General features: G+C 48.5%; 8 protein-coding genes across 8 annotated transcripts; 2 read left to right on the top strand and 6 right to left on the bottom strand.

The window, feature by feature from the left end:
* Positions 1-69: 69 nt before the first annotated feature.
* BC939DRAFT_502087 (replication fork protection component Swi3-domain-containing protein) lies at positions 70-1,947 on the bottom strand (the record flags this gene model as incomplete). The annotated part of the gene is made up of 4 exons (XM_051560246.1): positions 70-960; positions 1,066-1,188; positions 1,312-1,411; positions 1,529-1,947. 4 exons carry the CDS (start codon positions 1,945-1,947, stop codon positions 70-72), a joined length of 1,533 nt encoding a protein of 510 aa, XP_051413356.1.
* A 715-nt stretch (positions 1,948-2,662) lies between these two features.
* Positions 2,663-4,160, bottom strand: BC939DRAFT_502086 (OSCP/delta subunit of ATPase; the record flags this gene model as incomplete). Its single annotated transcript, XM_051560245.1, has 6 exons — positions 2,663-2,673; positions 2,792-2,894; positions 2,986-3,078; positions 3,184-3,540; positions 3,823-3,858; positions 4,134-4,160. The coding sequence occupies 6 exons, from the start codon at positions 4,158-4,160 to the stop codon at positions 2,663-2,665; spliced, it is 627 nt and encodes a 208-aa protein (XP_051413355.1).
* A 224-nt stretch (positions 4,161-4,384) lies between these two features.
* On the top strand, positions 4,385-6,209 carry BC939DRAFT_492034 (uncharacterized protein; the record flags this gene model as incomplete). Its single annotated transcript, XM_051559514.1, has 4 exons — positions 4,385-5,132; positions 5,251-5,349; positions 5,452-5,479; positions 5,558-6,209. Exons 1-4 carry the CDS (start codon positions 4,541-4,543, stop codon positions 6,207-6,209), a joined length of 1,371 nt encoding a protein of 456 aa, XP_051413354.1. The 5' UTR covers positions 4,385-4,540.
* Positions 6,209-7,928, bottom strand: BC939DRAFT_447895 (mitotic checkpoint protein BUB3-like protein). The gene is made up of 4 exons (XM_051555162.1): positions 7,742-7,928; positions 7,420-7,633; positions 6,876-7,299; positions 6,209-6,754 (listed from the first exon to the last, which is right to left on the bottom strand). The coding sequence occupies exons 1-4, from the start codon at positions 7,844-7,846 to the stop codon at positions 6,463-6,465; spliced, it is 1,035 nt and encodes a 344-aa protein (XP_051413353.1). The 5' UTR covers positions 7,847-7,928; the 3' UTR covers positions 6,209-6,462.
* Positions 7,929-7,982: 54 nt separating this feature from the next.
* BC939DRAFT_502083 (GPI transamidase component PIG-T) lies at positions 7,983-10,350 on the bottom strand (the record flags this gene model as incomplete). The annotated part of the gene is made up of 6 exons (XM_051560244.1): positions 7,983-8,536; positions 8,622-8,825; positions 8,911-9,265; positions 9,367-9,709; positions 9,796-9,976; positions 10,077-10,350. 6 exons carry the CDS (start codon positions 10,348-10,350, stop codon positions 7,983-7,985), a joined length of 1,911 nt encoding a protein of 636 aa, XP_051413352.1.
* A 1,272-nt stretch (positions 10,351-11,622) lies between these two features.
* On the top strand, positions 11,623-13,144 carry BC939DRAFT_502082 (uncharacterized protein; the record flags this gene model as incomplete). Its single annotated transcript, XM_051560243.1, has 2 exons — positions 11,623-12,658; positions 12,924-13,144. The coding sequence occupies 2 exons, from the start codon at positions 11,623-11,625 to the stop codon at positions 13,142-13,144; spliced, it is 1,257 nt and encodes a 418-aa protein (XP_051413351.1).
* A 315-nt stretch (positions 13,145-13,459) lies between these two features.
* On the bottom strand, positions 13,460-14,432 carry BC939DRAFT_121788 (uncharacterized protein). The gene is made up of 3 exons (XM_051549999.1): positions 13,872-14,432; positions 13,569-13,790; positions 13,460-13,484 (listed from the first exon to the last, which is right to left on the bottom strand). The coding sequence occupies exons 1-2, from the start codon at positions 14,334-14,336 to the stop codon at positions 13,596-13,598; spliced, it is 660 nt and encodes a 219-aa protein (XP_051413350.1). The 5' UTR covers positions 14,337-14,432; the 3' UTR covers positions 13,460-13,484; positions 13,569-13,595.
* Positions 14,433-14,488: 56 nt separating this feature from the next.
* Positions 14,489-14,887, bottom strand: BC939DRAFT_476078 (uncharacterized protein; the record flags this gene model as incomplete). The annotated part of the gene is made up of 1 exon (XM_051558559.1): positions 14,489-14,887. The coding sequence occupies one exon, from the start codon at positions 14,885-14,887 to the stop codon at positions 14,489-14,491; it is 399 nt and encodes a 132-aa protein (XP_051413349.1).
* Between the last annotated feature and the right edge of the window lie 168 nt (positions 14,888-15,055).

The following is a 15,055-nucleotide window of genomic DNA, read 5'->3' as shown; positions in this document are numbered from 1 at the left end:
GGGATCGTGCGCTGCGTAGTAAGAAATACTCTACAAAGGACACGCGCATTGCTAAGCGCGATGGTTTCTTCATTCATCATCAGAATCGTCCATGAGTATCGTCCTTCTCCCTTTAGCAGGTTTCCGTCTGCTCAATAACTCGTCCTCGTCCTCCTCAAAACTGGATCTATTCCGCAGACTATCTCCTGTATCCTCAAGCAGCCCTGTTCCCCGGCTTTTACTCCGGTCTACGTCCTCCGGGAGCGTACTCTTCAATAAAGGGAGTTCCTGCGTAGCCTCTTGGTCCATATCCTGATCACCATCCGTCTGGCCCGCATGTGAACTCTCCTCAGGAGCCCTAGCTGCTGCCTTCAACTCGCCTATCATCTTTAACGCCCGATGCGTAAACAACGGTTCGTCCTCTTCTTCATCATCCTCCACATCACTGTTATAGTTGTCCAGATCAATCTCATTCTTCCATGATCCTTCTTGCTGCTCTTCACGATCCTCGACCTTGCTGCGAACACCATCCCATTTGTCCAATATCCGATCGTCGCCATTTCTGTGATCCAAATTCATCGAGATCCGCATGCGGTCCAAAGCACCTGCGTAGTCATCGTCCTCGTCGTCCGAAATATGCAATCGCATGGTCGTAGACGCATTATCGAAGGCCTTTTCTTTCCCTTTCCTGGATACTGCCACAGGTCTTGGCTGGGGTTGTGAAGGTGGTTTTGAAGATGAGACTGCTGTAGACGAAGAACTAGCTGTTGGTATCGATATTGAAGGACCCATATCTGGGAACAATAGTGCATCCCGATCCATGCTCTCTGTAGGTCGCATTCCCAGTTCTTTTTCGTGCTCCTCCCAGACGCCGTTCTGTCGATCCAATGCCTCCTGCTCCGCGCGCTCTGCTTCTTCCTTAGCTTGCCTCTTCCCTCTAACTTCGTTCCATTGTGCATCCCGCCATCCTTCCATTGTTGCCTGAGAAACGTTGAAAACAAAGGTAATTGAGTTAGATCACGAGCTTTCCATATGCAAGATCTTCATCTGTACAGGTTTGATGCTCTCCACCCAAGGAGGTCGTACCCTGATCTGTTTTTCTTTGCACTTTGATTCCGCCTGCGTGATAAAGTCTTTGAACGTCGCCTTCGGAAACAGGTTATGGGCCCATGTCTGATACACGCGCATCAGGTCCGCCAAATTATTTTTCTAGAATAACCGGAAGAAAATGCAAAATAAAATAGACCTTATCTTCAGTATTCCTGTTCACTATTCTCTTTATACCTTGCGGACCAACCGTTGTTGTTGATCCAGTAGTTTAATCAAACTTACTGCGTTGGCGTTCTTCTCTGCACTGTCCTTATACTTGTGTCGAATCTTAAACCTCTTTCCGTTGGTTAACAGCAATGGTAATCCATGCTCGCCCAATAACCTGTGTCATATATTCAACAACGTATGGTCAGATCAGATTAGATCTTGCTCAACAGAACAAAACAGAGTACATTGACGCGACATAATAGCAGCAAACACCCAAAGGTCCGGCTGTTACCTCTCTTGATCCAATGTCACTTGCTTGACCCTCTTCTTCGTCACTTTCACATCCCCCAAATCCCCCACCACACCACCTCCTTCTACCGCCGAACCAATCGGTCGACTCCCACCCCCAGATTTCCTTCCTTGCCACTGCTGTTCCTGTTGTCGCTCCTGTAGCCTCTGCTGCTGAAATCTCTGAACCTCCTGCTCCCCGGCCTGGGCTTGGCTCTGCAACATCCCCAGGAAATCGAGCTGCTCTGGTAATTCATCGTTTGCGGATAAATCCTGGTTCTGGTTACTGTTACTGTTGGAAGAAGTCGATGGCATCATTCTGAGCTGATCTTGTCGTTCAGCCTCTTGCATCATCTGGTCTGCATAATCCTCGTAGTCGTCAAAAGGCTCGAAGGGCTCATCCTCGAGGCGTATATCGTCCATTGTGTTCCTTTTAGGTGTGATATGAGGATCCTTTGCGGTAATAGTGGTATTTGAAGAGGAAGGGGTGGTTGAATGAGCGGAAGGAAGCACCGAGGAAAGCGTGGTGCCGTTGGATTTTTGAGACGTGTTGGCGCGTTTCGCTCTTTTTGTTTATTTTTTTTTAATTTACCGCGCAAGTGACTCGTCTCGATCGCGAAACGCGTTTCAAAGGCTGACGCAGCGCGTATACGTCTATCTTTGACGTTCAAGGCATAATCGCAGCGCTATGGTACTAGTATTTGCTATATAATATATGTAGCCCAGAGATAGGATGTGCTTTGTGAACGAGAATGAAAATGAAAATAAAGATTTCTGTATCCTCTCTAGTTCTCCTCGTGTCGTTTGCGTCGTTTAGGAACTGCGTTCAAACTGACTGAGCGGTGCGGATTGAATTGAAGGTGGACATGACCAGAATCAGTTGCCCAATGGAAAGCCCTCGCTAAGTCTTCCGAATAGACAGCAAATAATATTGTTGACGGGCCAGTTCAATTGAATGGACCATTTTATTTTGGAGGGGAGTGTATATGTCAGAAAAAGGAAGACAAGAGCAGGGCGTTTTTGTACTGGTTTCTTTCGAAAAGAAAAATGCGTTATTGTAATTTATGGTTTATCGCATTATTTGATTGTTCCTCCATGCCAAGTGGATCGACATGGAGAATATCGAGGGAAAAGATATTTAGATGGCCTCTACGAGATATTGAGGGTTGAAATTCAAAGATGATGTAGTTAGTAAAAGAAGTTCCTTCTTTGATGGTGATAACGAACGCTTTTTTTTCAAGTGTAAACGATGTCTCAATTGACTAACCGTGGAGCAACTGGTTCAACTTGTTGACCTTGGAGGAGACAGACAAGTCGATGGTCTTGTCACCGAACTCAACAACCAAACCACCAAGGATGGAGGGGTTGACCTATAACACATTCGCATAGACAACTTAAGATCAATAATCAAGCCGGCAATTTCTTCGCTCTGCAGTCCAATGTATTGATTCGAACGACTACCTTGTTAGAGACGATGAGAGTCTGCTTGGGGGTGACGAAGGCAGACTTGGCGAGGTAACCCTTGACCTTGGCGATCTCCTTGGCGTCCAACTCCTGTCATACGCGCCATTCAACACAAGCGACACGATATGTATTAGTAATTGACCCATATCAGCACACCATAACAAAACATAAAATCCAACATGGTCTAAAAAGTACCTTGGCGGAGGTGATGGTGACCTGGACCTCACCACGGTGAGCGCTCATCAAGGAACCATACGAGTTGATAATCTTGACAGTGTCGTAGAGGCGACCGTTCTCGGCCAAGGTGTCAAAGAAGTTCTTGGTCAAGTCGTTGTACTTGCCAGCGGCGAGCATCTGGTGGACACCGCTCTTCTTCTCGATACGGTTGATCGTGGGGTTCTCAAGGAACTCGCGGAGCTTCGAGTCCTTCTCGACAACGCGCTTGACCTGCTTCAAGTCAGTCTCGACAGCATCCAGGGCCTGCTTCTTGGCAGCGGCGGTGTACAAGGCGGTGGCATAGCGACCCTCAATACCGTGGAGGACAAGAGGGATCTGAGCGATTGATTATCCATCGCGATGGGAAGGAAAGAGGCGGATAGTGGTTAGATATGAGCGTAACCGCAAGTCTGCGTTCCTGGATCGATTCGAGTGGTCAACGCCAACAAGATGAGGGATCATCGCTTCCAGAAAAACCGCGTTTCCCTGCTCCGCCCATAGAGAATAGAAAGACGATATGAAGGTTCCAATGTGATATGATGCCCTCCTGCCGCGATTGATTGGACCCTGATGCGCATCGGTGGTGGGTTGGTTGCAAAGTGAGCGATCGATCATTACCTGAACGCTGGTGGAAGTGGCATAGCCACGGGTAGCCTAGAGGGTGCAGCAACAGAGGGTGACAGTAAGAAGGATGTTAACACTTGTGCTCCCAAGATGTCTGATTGCATGTGAAGTATAATTGGGCAGATTGACTGATGGTGGGGTAAGGTGCGCGAGTATGCAGGGCAGTTTGGCGTTTGGTGGGTGAATGATCACGACGTTGAAGACGTGGGGTTATCCTGCTTATCAGTCAACAGAAAGAGGGAGAAAAAGAGGCAAAAAATGTAGGAAGTGAAGATAGAGGTGATGTAGGAGGGAGCGACATTTACTTGGAGAGCACGGCGAGCGGCGAACATGGCGATGGAGTTGAAGGGGATGATGGATGAGAAAGAGGGGAGGAGTGCAGCTTTTGATCGGGAACAATAAACAACAAGCGGGTGAGGGAGTTCCCTTCCGCTGGCCCGACGGAATCAATTGCTACTATCGTCTACGGTGACATCACCGTGTCCGAATTGATGCATGGGAGACAGCCGAAGTAAGACCTTGGCCCTGCACAGCAACAACCCCCTTTCATTCCACACCTCTTAGCTCGACTCTGCTCGACTCGACCACCCAAGCAAGCAAGTCAACACGACTCCTTACACTTTCTTCGTTTCTTTTTTAATTCTCAAGGAACAACCCATAAGAACATTCCTAGGAACAGTTCAGACAGCAGGACCATCGAATCATCGCAGCTATGGCTTCATATTCCGAAGCTGATCAGGTCGCCCAACAACAACAGCATCAGAACGTTGACGCGATCTCTATTACCACTCGACCAGACAGCCAGGATACAATATCACACCTCCACCAGCCTTCAACATTCTCTCCTCTGGAGCCGACTCTCAAGCAAGAGGACACAACCAGCCACCTAAGAAACGGATCACACCTCATTGCCGATACCTCTGCAGACCATGAAGACAACGAAGACAGCGAGGCTGACGGAGATGGAGATGGAGACGGAGACGCAGACGAAGACGAGCACTCGGACGGTTCCAATGAAGACCGTGATGATCGTCACGACCACAATGTCAGGACCAACGGGGGAGAGAACAAACGGGATCCTATAGAAGAAGACGGCGAGCTGTCACTATCCTCTGATAACGATGATGATGAGGAAGCAGCTTCAGGGCACCCGAACGACGAAGAGTACAGTAACCTGCCAGAAGAAACTGTTTGCAGATGGAAGGATTGTGGCAAAGTGCTGCCCTCATTGGCAACCCTGGTGATACATTTATCGGACGAGCATATCGGATGGAAGAAAACGGCATACACTTGCGAATGGCAAGGTAAACCAGCGCATCTATTGATTTCGTGTGGATCAGGATGTGGGTTGGAGCAACAAGTATAAACGGCGCTTTGTATGTATACTTTAACACTGACTGTTGATTTTTTTTTCTTTGGCAGGCTGCTCAAGGAGACCAATTGCTCAGACGACGAGGTTTGCGCTGATCTCACATATGAGAAGCCATACGAAGCACAAACCGTACGATTGCCCTGTGCCAGGTACAGAATACTCTTTCTCTCAATGGACCTTTGAAACAATACACATTGGCAGACGAATATACTACTGATCCATACCTCCACGACTATGCTTCCAACTCATAGAATGCGACAAGAGCTTTAGTCGTTCCGAGTAAGCATCTCTCCCCTCTTTCTCTCTCTTTCTCTCTCTTTTCAAATACCTAATCCGTCTAATTCTATCCCGACATAGCGCCATGGCTAAGCATCTCAAATGCCAACACGGCGATGTGCCTGAGCGGTTCACAGGCCGTAAATCCAGAGGCCGTTACACCATGAAAGACCCCGCCGCATCCTCGACTCTCCTTCCTTCATCCTCCTTCGGCGCCAAGAAACGGCGGCACCACGGCTCCGACGCCGAGCAATCAGCTTCAACCTCACGTATGAACCCCGCCAAAGTCCGGAAACTCAATGATGGTCGGCTAGAGGGAGATCATCGACATTATCACCCAAAATTCGCGGATAGCCTAATATTACACCATCTGGATCAGTCGAGAAAGGGAGGCCGTCGACATCATAAGGATCATAGTCATCATCATGACCGCGACCGCGACCGCGACGGACAAAACTCGGAAGGGGAAGGGCAGGAGGGAGAAGACGAGGATGCGGAGGATTCAGATTTCGCGGACGAGAATGGACAGACCCCGCGGCAACGATATGGAGTTCTGAAGGCCAAGTTCCGGTACATTCATAATGAAAGGGATTCGTTGGAGGCGGAGTATGAGGATTTGAAGAAGAAGTTGACAAGATTGAGGACCGAGAGAGAGCTGTTGCTGGATGCGTTGTTGACGAGTGATCAGCAGTATCAGGATCCTGCACTAGATGCCATTGACGACAGCGAATGAAAAAAAAAAAAAAAAAAAAAAAAAAAAAAAAAAAAACTATACCAAGCTGTCGACTATCAAGAACTATTTAATATTTTTTTGGCATGACTTCTATCTTATATTGCCCTCACATCTTTTCGCATTTCATGGTATTGTACATTATTAAGTTTTTTTGCAAAGTGCATCAAACAAAGCTTCGTATGCTTTATTTCGGAACCATCAAACATCGAGGCGAAACCTAATGCCTTTACAATGCATTCAATGAGCCCCTTGCTTACATGCTCAATCCCGCTACTGCCGCAGAAGATGCAGAAGATGGGGGCAAGGTCTTGGGCCTGGCTTCTTGATCCGCTATTGACCGCAAGAAGACCTGATCCGGCGCATGATCCTTCTCGCCTTCTTCAAACGTGTATGAACTCGCCACGGCCAATGTCTTGCCATCACAGGACCACGACAATGATGCGATCGAGGTCGGGTACGGGTTGTACTGTCGTAGCCGCTTCTTGTTAAATCCATCCCATAGTGTCACCACGCCATCGGCTCCACCAGATGCGAATGTTCCATGACTTAAAAAAGTCCAGACAGATAACAACAAAAAAAAAGACGATGTGATGATTGTCAGCACTCCAGCATTCAGAAGAAAGTTTGCAAAACACTGTACACTTCACAAATACAGGTAAAGCTTACATGGGGTGATACGCCAACGCGTTGACCGGATAAATCGTCTCGACGCCATCGATCGTCTTTCGATGACACTTGAACGCATATTTCTTCGCCTGGCTCTCCGCGGACGGATCAAAGAACTCGACCGCGACCCTTCCCTCGATCGACGAGGATGCATACCCCAACCCATCCCGCATACACCTCACCATTCTCGTCTGGTACTTCAACGAACTCTCCCGACGTTGAAGAGTTTCCTTCATGTTCCGGAGGTCGTAGATGAAAACGTGTCGTCCTGCCATGGCGACAACGAGCTTTTGATCGCAGACATCGAGAGAGAAAATCTTCTCCGGTTGGTTGTATTTCCCGAGGTTATGGCCGTGCTCCACTCCACCAGCTCGATGGTCCCACGTCCCGATCGTCTTGTCCCATGACCCTGTCACCAGGAAGTCTAATTGAACGCATCACACAAGTCAAAAGAGACGACAGAACTGTCAGTTGAGTTCTGTGTATCATTCCTGTGGTCAAGATGTGAAGCCGCAATTGTACAGAAAGGAGTGTTCCGGCGTACTGTTGGCGGTGCTGAAAGCCATGGCACGCACGGCATCATCGTGCGATCCCAGAACAATATCTTTTCCCGTTGCAAAGTCGTGCATCCTGACCGTCCTGTCCAATCCTCCGCTGTATGCCTCCATGCCCTCTCCGAAACAACAGTCGAGTACGGGAGCTTCATGGTTGTATTTCGCAGTCTGCTGGTTCTTTACGATATCATATAACGCTACACTCTATCAGACATCAGAGTAGATCATTTGTAAAATCGTGAGTTGAGCCTCATTGCAGAGCTGAAGTTGATTCAAGATCTAGCTGAACGATTTAGGAGAGGATCAAAATACCTTGTCCCAGGACGAGACCATCAAGATCTCGGGCTTCGAGGGATGGAACACGACCGAGGAGATAGCATCGTTTGGGGGTTCGAAGAGTTCGTATTCAGCAGCCATGTGGTATATGTCGTGTTGGTGGAATGCAGATGGAAGTGATCAGGATTCAGGGCACTCTCTTTCGTCAAAGATCCATGCATGACGTGACCAGCTCAAATTTAGTGGCGTTGAATTTATTTGAAGGGTATCGCTTACTTTAGGATGCCTCGCTCTTCTCTTTGCCCTTCACATCCCTGCCCTTGTTGGCCTCAGCAGGTTCTGCCATCTCAAAGTTGCGTGTCATAAGGTTGAACATCGATCCAAAGAACAGTGCAATGACCGTGCATGTCAGCGTGATTACATTGTACGGCATCGAGAAGTCCGGCGTAGGAAGACTCACAAGCAGTGTCTCGGTATACACTCTGATTTTATCCTTTGCCGGTTGGTTCTTATCGTCCTCATTACTGGCTGCACCGGCGGCACGACGACTATCCACAAGGCTGGCTTCTCGCTCCTGATAGATCCTCAAATGGTCCAGTCCGCCGTAGCCGATCTGTCCCTGCTGCCGTGGCAACGGCACTGTGACGACGGCATATCCAATATCGAATCCACGGTTTGCGTCCGGGGGGTGCTCCGTATACTTCAAGAACACCTTATCGAACGAGATACTGAATTTGACCATGGATTGTGCTGGCAAGTTAAGAGCCAACTCCAAGACCGCCGGTCTAGATCTGTCCACAGCTTGCTGATAAAACATCTTCTTCACAACATCTATAGGAAGAGCCCATTGGCGTCAGTCTTTGCTGTGCTGTATTGTGCCTCAATTGAAACCAGAGAGCCGTCCCATTTTGCATACCTCGTTGGTTCTTGAGTGCTTCGCCATTCATCTCGACGCTGAAGGTGTGCAGGTACAGTTTCAGATACCATGGCAAGGTGTCCAGCAAAATTGCCTCTATGTCCTGCTTATTGTTATTGTGGATCTCTATGGCCAGTCCTCCACGCTCCTGACCGAATCCAGTAAAGTACCTGTGCGCCACGATACCAGGCGTAATAGGTCGAACTATGTGGAACAATAAATACAAGCGAGTAAGCAATTGGCACCTTGGTCTCACAAGAACGTAGAAATATTGTTTTCGAGAGCATACCTGACTTTGGTCGCGAGTTTTCCCAGCGCAAGGAGAGCTGGAATGGTGCTGAAGCCTCATCCTCAAGAACCTTCTTCAGATCATAGGCTGCAATTTCCTGGACGTTCTCTCCTGAGCCAATCGTATACGTACCCTGGGCAGGGTATGGAGTGAGTTCGAATTGGCTGGGATACTGTGTGGTTTGTGGAAGATGCATGACGACGCTAGATGTCGAAGCCAAAGGACAAGCCTGGGTAATTTCGCGTTCAAACAATCCTGAAAGCGACCAGTCGTAGCTGCCATTCTGTCTCGCCACATCAAACACGGTCGTAATGGTCTGCGTCAACTCCAGACTCTTGACCTTGCACAACTCATCCTATTAGAATGTCAAGATTTCCCAGTAGCAAACAATGAATGAACTGATCGCTAGTATATATAATACATAATTTGTTTGCCGTCGCCCCATCTTCTTCTCACCTCGCAAACAAGCCGAACATGGACGGCCATGGAGTAGAACCGAGTGTCGAACAGCTTGTGCGATTTGAGTAATGTAGCGATCCCAGCTTTGCTCTTGCATGGTAACAATTTAATCCACGGTGTCAAGTTCTCCGTGCAGACGTTCTCGTGTGGCAGCGATCCATAACGCAACTTCTTCGGTACTTCACTGGACGAAGAGTTGCTCCTGGAATGGACGTTGTAAAGACCCTCGTTCCTGAATGACAGTTTCGGCTCAATGCTGATGGTGTCGTCAATAAAGTTAAGGGATGCGCAAAACAATCCTGAGAGTGTGTTCGTCAATCCTTTCCAATTGGCATCCGTCCTATAAGAAAAGAGGTTGCAATAATGAGTGGATGAGCCCCAGTTCTTCAAGATAGTAGAGGCACTCAAGGTAACGGTTAGACTTACTGCTGCTTCTCATCGTTCAGCCATGCCCACAGTTCGACACCTGTGCCTGCGGAGGGCGCAAGAGGATAGCCCCAATCACTATATTGCCACCGTCCTTGCGTGAAAGTCAAGTGTAGCTCCTCGACATCGAAACTGTGCAGGATTTGGCCGATTGAGCGGGGGAATAGGTTATAGTGTGTAACTAGTAGTATATAAACATGCCGATCAGTCCCTTCGTTTGTAGTCACGGCTCAAAGATACAGGAGAAGAGGTCAGGTAGTTTCCAAAGTTGTTGGTCTTACAAATATTAGATGCAGCGCCATCAAAGTGCTCCTCGTCCATCATCGTTCCGATGTGGGTGGTGAATTGAAAATGGCTGTAAACACTCCCATCGTTCAAGGGCTTGAGGACGAGTTGTTCGTGGAATGCCTCTGGTGCCTTGAGGATGGGCGCCGTGTCCCTTACGGTGAATGCATCCTGTGGATGTTGTGACGATGCGGCTGTTTGGGCTGATGCTGAAGAGAACAGAAGTACTGCCCCTGAAAGGAGTAGTGAGTATTCTGAGAATGGGCGCATCCTCGATAGTCGCTATGTCAAGAGTCAGTTGTTGATCAGGGGGAGCCGTACAGCGTTGACCATTGGGTGCATTTTTCCACGTCGAACTTGTCGCAAGCCGTGATGGTGACGGCGTTTCCTACCGAACGCGTTTCAGCCAATGAATGGTCGTGCGTCTACGAGGACGAAGGATATGAAAAGGATGATACCAACGCCTAAATGACAGGAGCACTCATGCTTTCTGTTTCTTTCAATACCCGTGGTACAACGCTTTCTAGTCTGACGCGCGCTATCGCACCTCAATGATACCCTTAGTGCCTTGGGGAACAAATCTCAGATCACGGATCATCGTAGCTCTGTTCAATATATAATGCCCCGCCTTGTCAACCGCTGGTGGCCTCACGCCCATGTCTACCCTATGTAACTGCCGTTTACTTCCATCTACTTCATCCCATGCATGACGTACACGCCTTTCTATCAGCATAATTCCTGCTTTTTTTTCTAGTTCACTGGAGCGATCTTCTCCCTAGGATTCAGTAGAAAGCAGCAGCTGTTAACTCCATATTCTCTTCTGAAAGCCAGGGATACACTAACTGAGTGCTCGCTGTCCGTATCACTCCATGTATTTTTATCACCGATCCGCGGCACTTTGAATCCTTTCCATCCGCCTTCCCAGTTCTTCTTCCCAACACTTTCCTTGAGCTTACAGGCAGTTTGATTGATGAATATTACTGGGGAAAATACCTTTTCTTAAGCTACCTTCAGCCGGTTTTCACGGGAACTTAATTCACTTCTAACTTGGCTCTTTGATTGATCTTCTTGTTCAGCGGCCCTTTTTTACATAGGATCAGCGTTGAGCATTTCCTCTTTCTGTGGTTGTCATCGCGATTGCTGGTCAATATGAGTTCGAAGTGGACTTGGATAAGCTTGATGGTAGCTTCAGAATACAATTACAATCCAACAGCCATAGATGGGTGGCACGCATTTCAAAAACAATGGCATGCCCATCCCATTCGCACTTATGTTTGAGGACACTATACCTTAGCACCCAGATACATCCAAATACTTCTCTTCATTGGCCTCTCTCGATTCAGAAGAGGTGCCAAACTGATTGTTGGACAAGCAGGGTCGGTTCTTGCGCGCACGAATAAAAGATTTGGTTTCTAGTATCGCGTGAAACGCGATTGAGGGAAGACGCGTTCCGGTATTTTATATTACATTTCGATACAGATTACACTGCCACTTCGCACACTGCACCAGAGACCAAATCTCTCATCACTTGCCGTTTTCACCATGGGCCCTGCCGTCACCTTGACATCCACATTCACTACAGCAACCATCTTTGACATTCATCTCCTGCAGGGCCAAATCTGTTCTGAACTCACTCCTCGCGATCTCCGCCGCTGCTGCTTGGTCTCCCGCGACTTTTACCATTACTTCGTTCCGTACCTCTATCGCGACATCACCATCGCCCGCAAGGCCACCTACAATAAGTTCTATCGGCCCGAGGCCCTTGTAGCTCTCGAGCGGAACCGCGACCATGTCCTCTCTGTCAATTGCGTTTTTGCTAAGCTCTGGAAAATCCTGCTGGATCACCGCTGCTTCAACCTGAGGGTCCTCAAGAGCCCCTCACTTCCGTACCGTCTCCAGAACCGGGAAGAAAACAAATTGGAGCTCCATAACATTATAGCCCTAATGCGGTCCTGTCCCCTTCTGCGGGTTGTAGAGCTGGGTCATTTCTTTTACATGAAGGGAGATATTGAAGCGTTCTGCAGCGTAATGCGGAACCATGATCAGCTGCGGGAGGTCAAGATCGATCATCACGAGTATGTGTCCTGCCAAAAAGTCCGGCGGTTTTTATGGAGCTCGACCAAATTGCATCGGTTGAGTCTCAACATCGTCATGACGTATAACTCTCAGCAGTTCACTTCCGAGGGCATGCAGAGTCTTATTGCGCTGTCGGGACAAGAGGATCCGGTTTTTGCGATGAAGGAATTGGATCTTCGGGGAAGGATGCATGACCACGAAATCGATGTATGCTTTCTGTTCCTCCGACGGTGTCCCAATCTCGAGCGCCTGACATCGCCGTCGATGTATACCTCTAAGATGATACATGAGCTGGCCTCGATCATCTCTTCCACTATGCCCTATCTCCAACATCTGGATATGCGTCATCTGTGCGTACCTGCGGATACGATGGCCTTGCTGCTCTCGGCCTGTCAGAACCTGCGCTCGTACAAAAACAACAGATGTCAGGAACTCACCCCGGCGCTGTTCGCAGCATTGTGGAACCATCAAGATACCCTCAAGGAGTTGAACATTGCGAGAGGTTATCGGATTTAGGGCCCACAGATTCAGGATATTCTATGCTCGTTCCCGAAGCTCGAGATCTTTGAGGCTATGAGTCCATTTTCGGGTCCATCGAGTTTCATTGAGAAGCAGACCATGCAGCGAAGAGGAGATCCGGCATTGTCAGAGGGGGACATGCAGCTCGACGGACGATCTTGGATCTGCCATAATTTGAGGGCACTGACCCTAAGGTTTACGGGCACTGACCCTAAGGTTTACGGGCACATCGGTACCTGAACCCATAGACGACAATGAAGACGATACGGACGAGGACGATGATGTTAATTATGCCGAGAAGACATGGACCATGAAAGAAGTGCTTCCTAGGGTGCTCTATGAACAAGTCGCCAAGTTGACCGCGTTGGAGAAACTCGGTCCAGGCAGGGTCCGGAGATTGATCAGTGCGAACCCTGTAGTCGTCGCTGACATGCTCTCGTCCGGAAACGACATGGATGTGGAGGCCTGAGAGATGGAGCAGTACTTAAGTGGACGGTGTGGTGAGAGCCTGGTCGCAGCAGTTTCAAATCGCGAGGCGCAGCTCCAGGCGAGATGTGAGGTGAGGAGACAAAACATGAGGGACGCGCTGGACGTATGGACCAGTCTGCGCCGTCTTCAACAGGTGGAACTTCGTAATATGGAACCGTTTATTAGCTGGAAGGACGTTAGGGAAGCTAAGGCGAAGACAGGCTGGCGATCGCTCAAGAGCTCAAGATGGTCTACAGTCGAAACTCGTTTTTATCGCATTTTCCGCGCGCAAACCTGCAATAAAACCTTAACTGGGATTGAATTGAACCTCTCTGAACGAGCTATTCTAAAGCCGAAAAATACAGCCACATATTCAGTCACATGCTCTGCCTCAACCATACCTCCTCACGTTGCATTCTACATACCTCAACACCATGACTACAACCTCTCCCCTAAAACGACAGTACGAGTCGCTCTCGACCCATGCAGCGGCGACAAGCAAAAAACAAAAACCAACTCCTCAACACCTTCCTGCCAAGAATCGCAAAAAATACACCAAGCACGAACTTGAGGATACCGAGCATATTCGTCAAGCACAATATGGTAACACATGCATTTGTTTCGCCTCGGTAACGTTTTTGGTCAATCTGTAGACGTCACCGAAAAAGGTGGTTTTAGCACATTACGTTTGACCCGTACCAGAAGGTACATTTCCTTTTCTTTCTTACCTCCACTGCGGCGCCCATTTGCTTCATCAACTCCATTAATAAACCCTCATTATCCTCAAACTCTTGTCTGGTCGCCACTTCTCTGGCAACTCTTTCGAATTCCTGCTCTGCTGCCCTTTTCCGGTCGAGTTGCAAACGGAGTAATGGCGCTAATCCTGCCTCTAAATCTGGTCCGAAAAAATCCATATTCTGGGCATGTTGCTCCTGAGCGACGGCAAGTTCAATGGCAGATTCAATCGCAGGCTCACCGGAATAGGATACCCTCACACTTTTATAGAACCTCTGAACCAGGTACATGTGCTTGCAAGGGATCAGGTGAAGACAATAATCGGCACAACTGCATGACACAATGCTGGTAACATCGTTGTTGTGGCGGACAATGTATGAAACGTCAGCTCTAACAAAGGATTTGACGACAAACTGGAAAAAAGGATGGTAAAAAAGTAAGCATAAGCATGAAACCATAACCACCACGATATTTTTGACAAATTAAGCCAAGCTGGAACCTACTTTGTGCTAGATCAGTGCCTCAACCATAGGCAGGGCAACATTAAAATCCAGTCTCATACGCGTGCTCTTGACTGGGAGCATCCAACAGTTACCTTGATGTTGGGACTTTATCCGCGAACGTCAGAAGAGCTGAAGACTTGAGGCCAGATGAAGCTTCTGAAGTACTCCGATGCCTCCGGGAAGCCATTCGCCTTGCAGCCGATACAAAACGCACTTGCCAACAGCTCCTTGGTCGGTTCATCGAGCGTGTCTCTGATCCAGCCATCTTTAAGGAAACGGATAGGGATTTGTTGGATCTCATCTGCCCGCGCATACCGGGTACGAATAAGGACAATAATGGTGATAAGGATAGTGATAAGGATGATGATAAGGATGGTGATAAGGATGGGAAGAGCAGAAGGACAGAGACACAGATTCGGAGGTCGACAAGGAGCAGGGGGACAGAGACGCAGATTCGGAGGTCGACAAGGACGATCATCAAAAGTTCCTTGGGATATTAACAACATATGTGTATTCGGGCATCATCCCTAGCGGCAAAACGAAGAGTATACAGTGCACGCGGAGGTTCATCGATCGAGCGCAGGAGCTACACTTACTGGAACGAAAAGATGCTGCTATCATCAACACGAGAATGCCCTACCCGGGGTCAGTCATACTACGAAGCATAATCGCGC

The sequence above is a fragment of the Gamsiella multidivaricata genome (genome assembly GCF_025024155.1).
Source record: "Gamsiella multidivaricata strain RSA 2152 chromosome Unknown BC939scaffold_24, whole genome shotgun sequence".
NCBI lineage: Eukaryota > Fungi > Mortierellomycota > Mortierellomycetes > Mortierellales > Mortierellaceae > Gamsiella > Gamsiella multidivaricata.
Note: the sequence above shows the minus strand (reverse complement) of the source record. Positions and strands in the feature narration are given on the sequence as shown.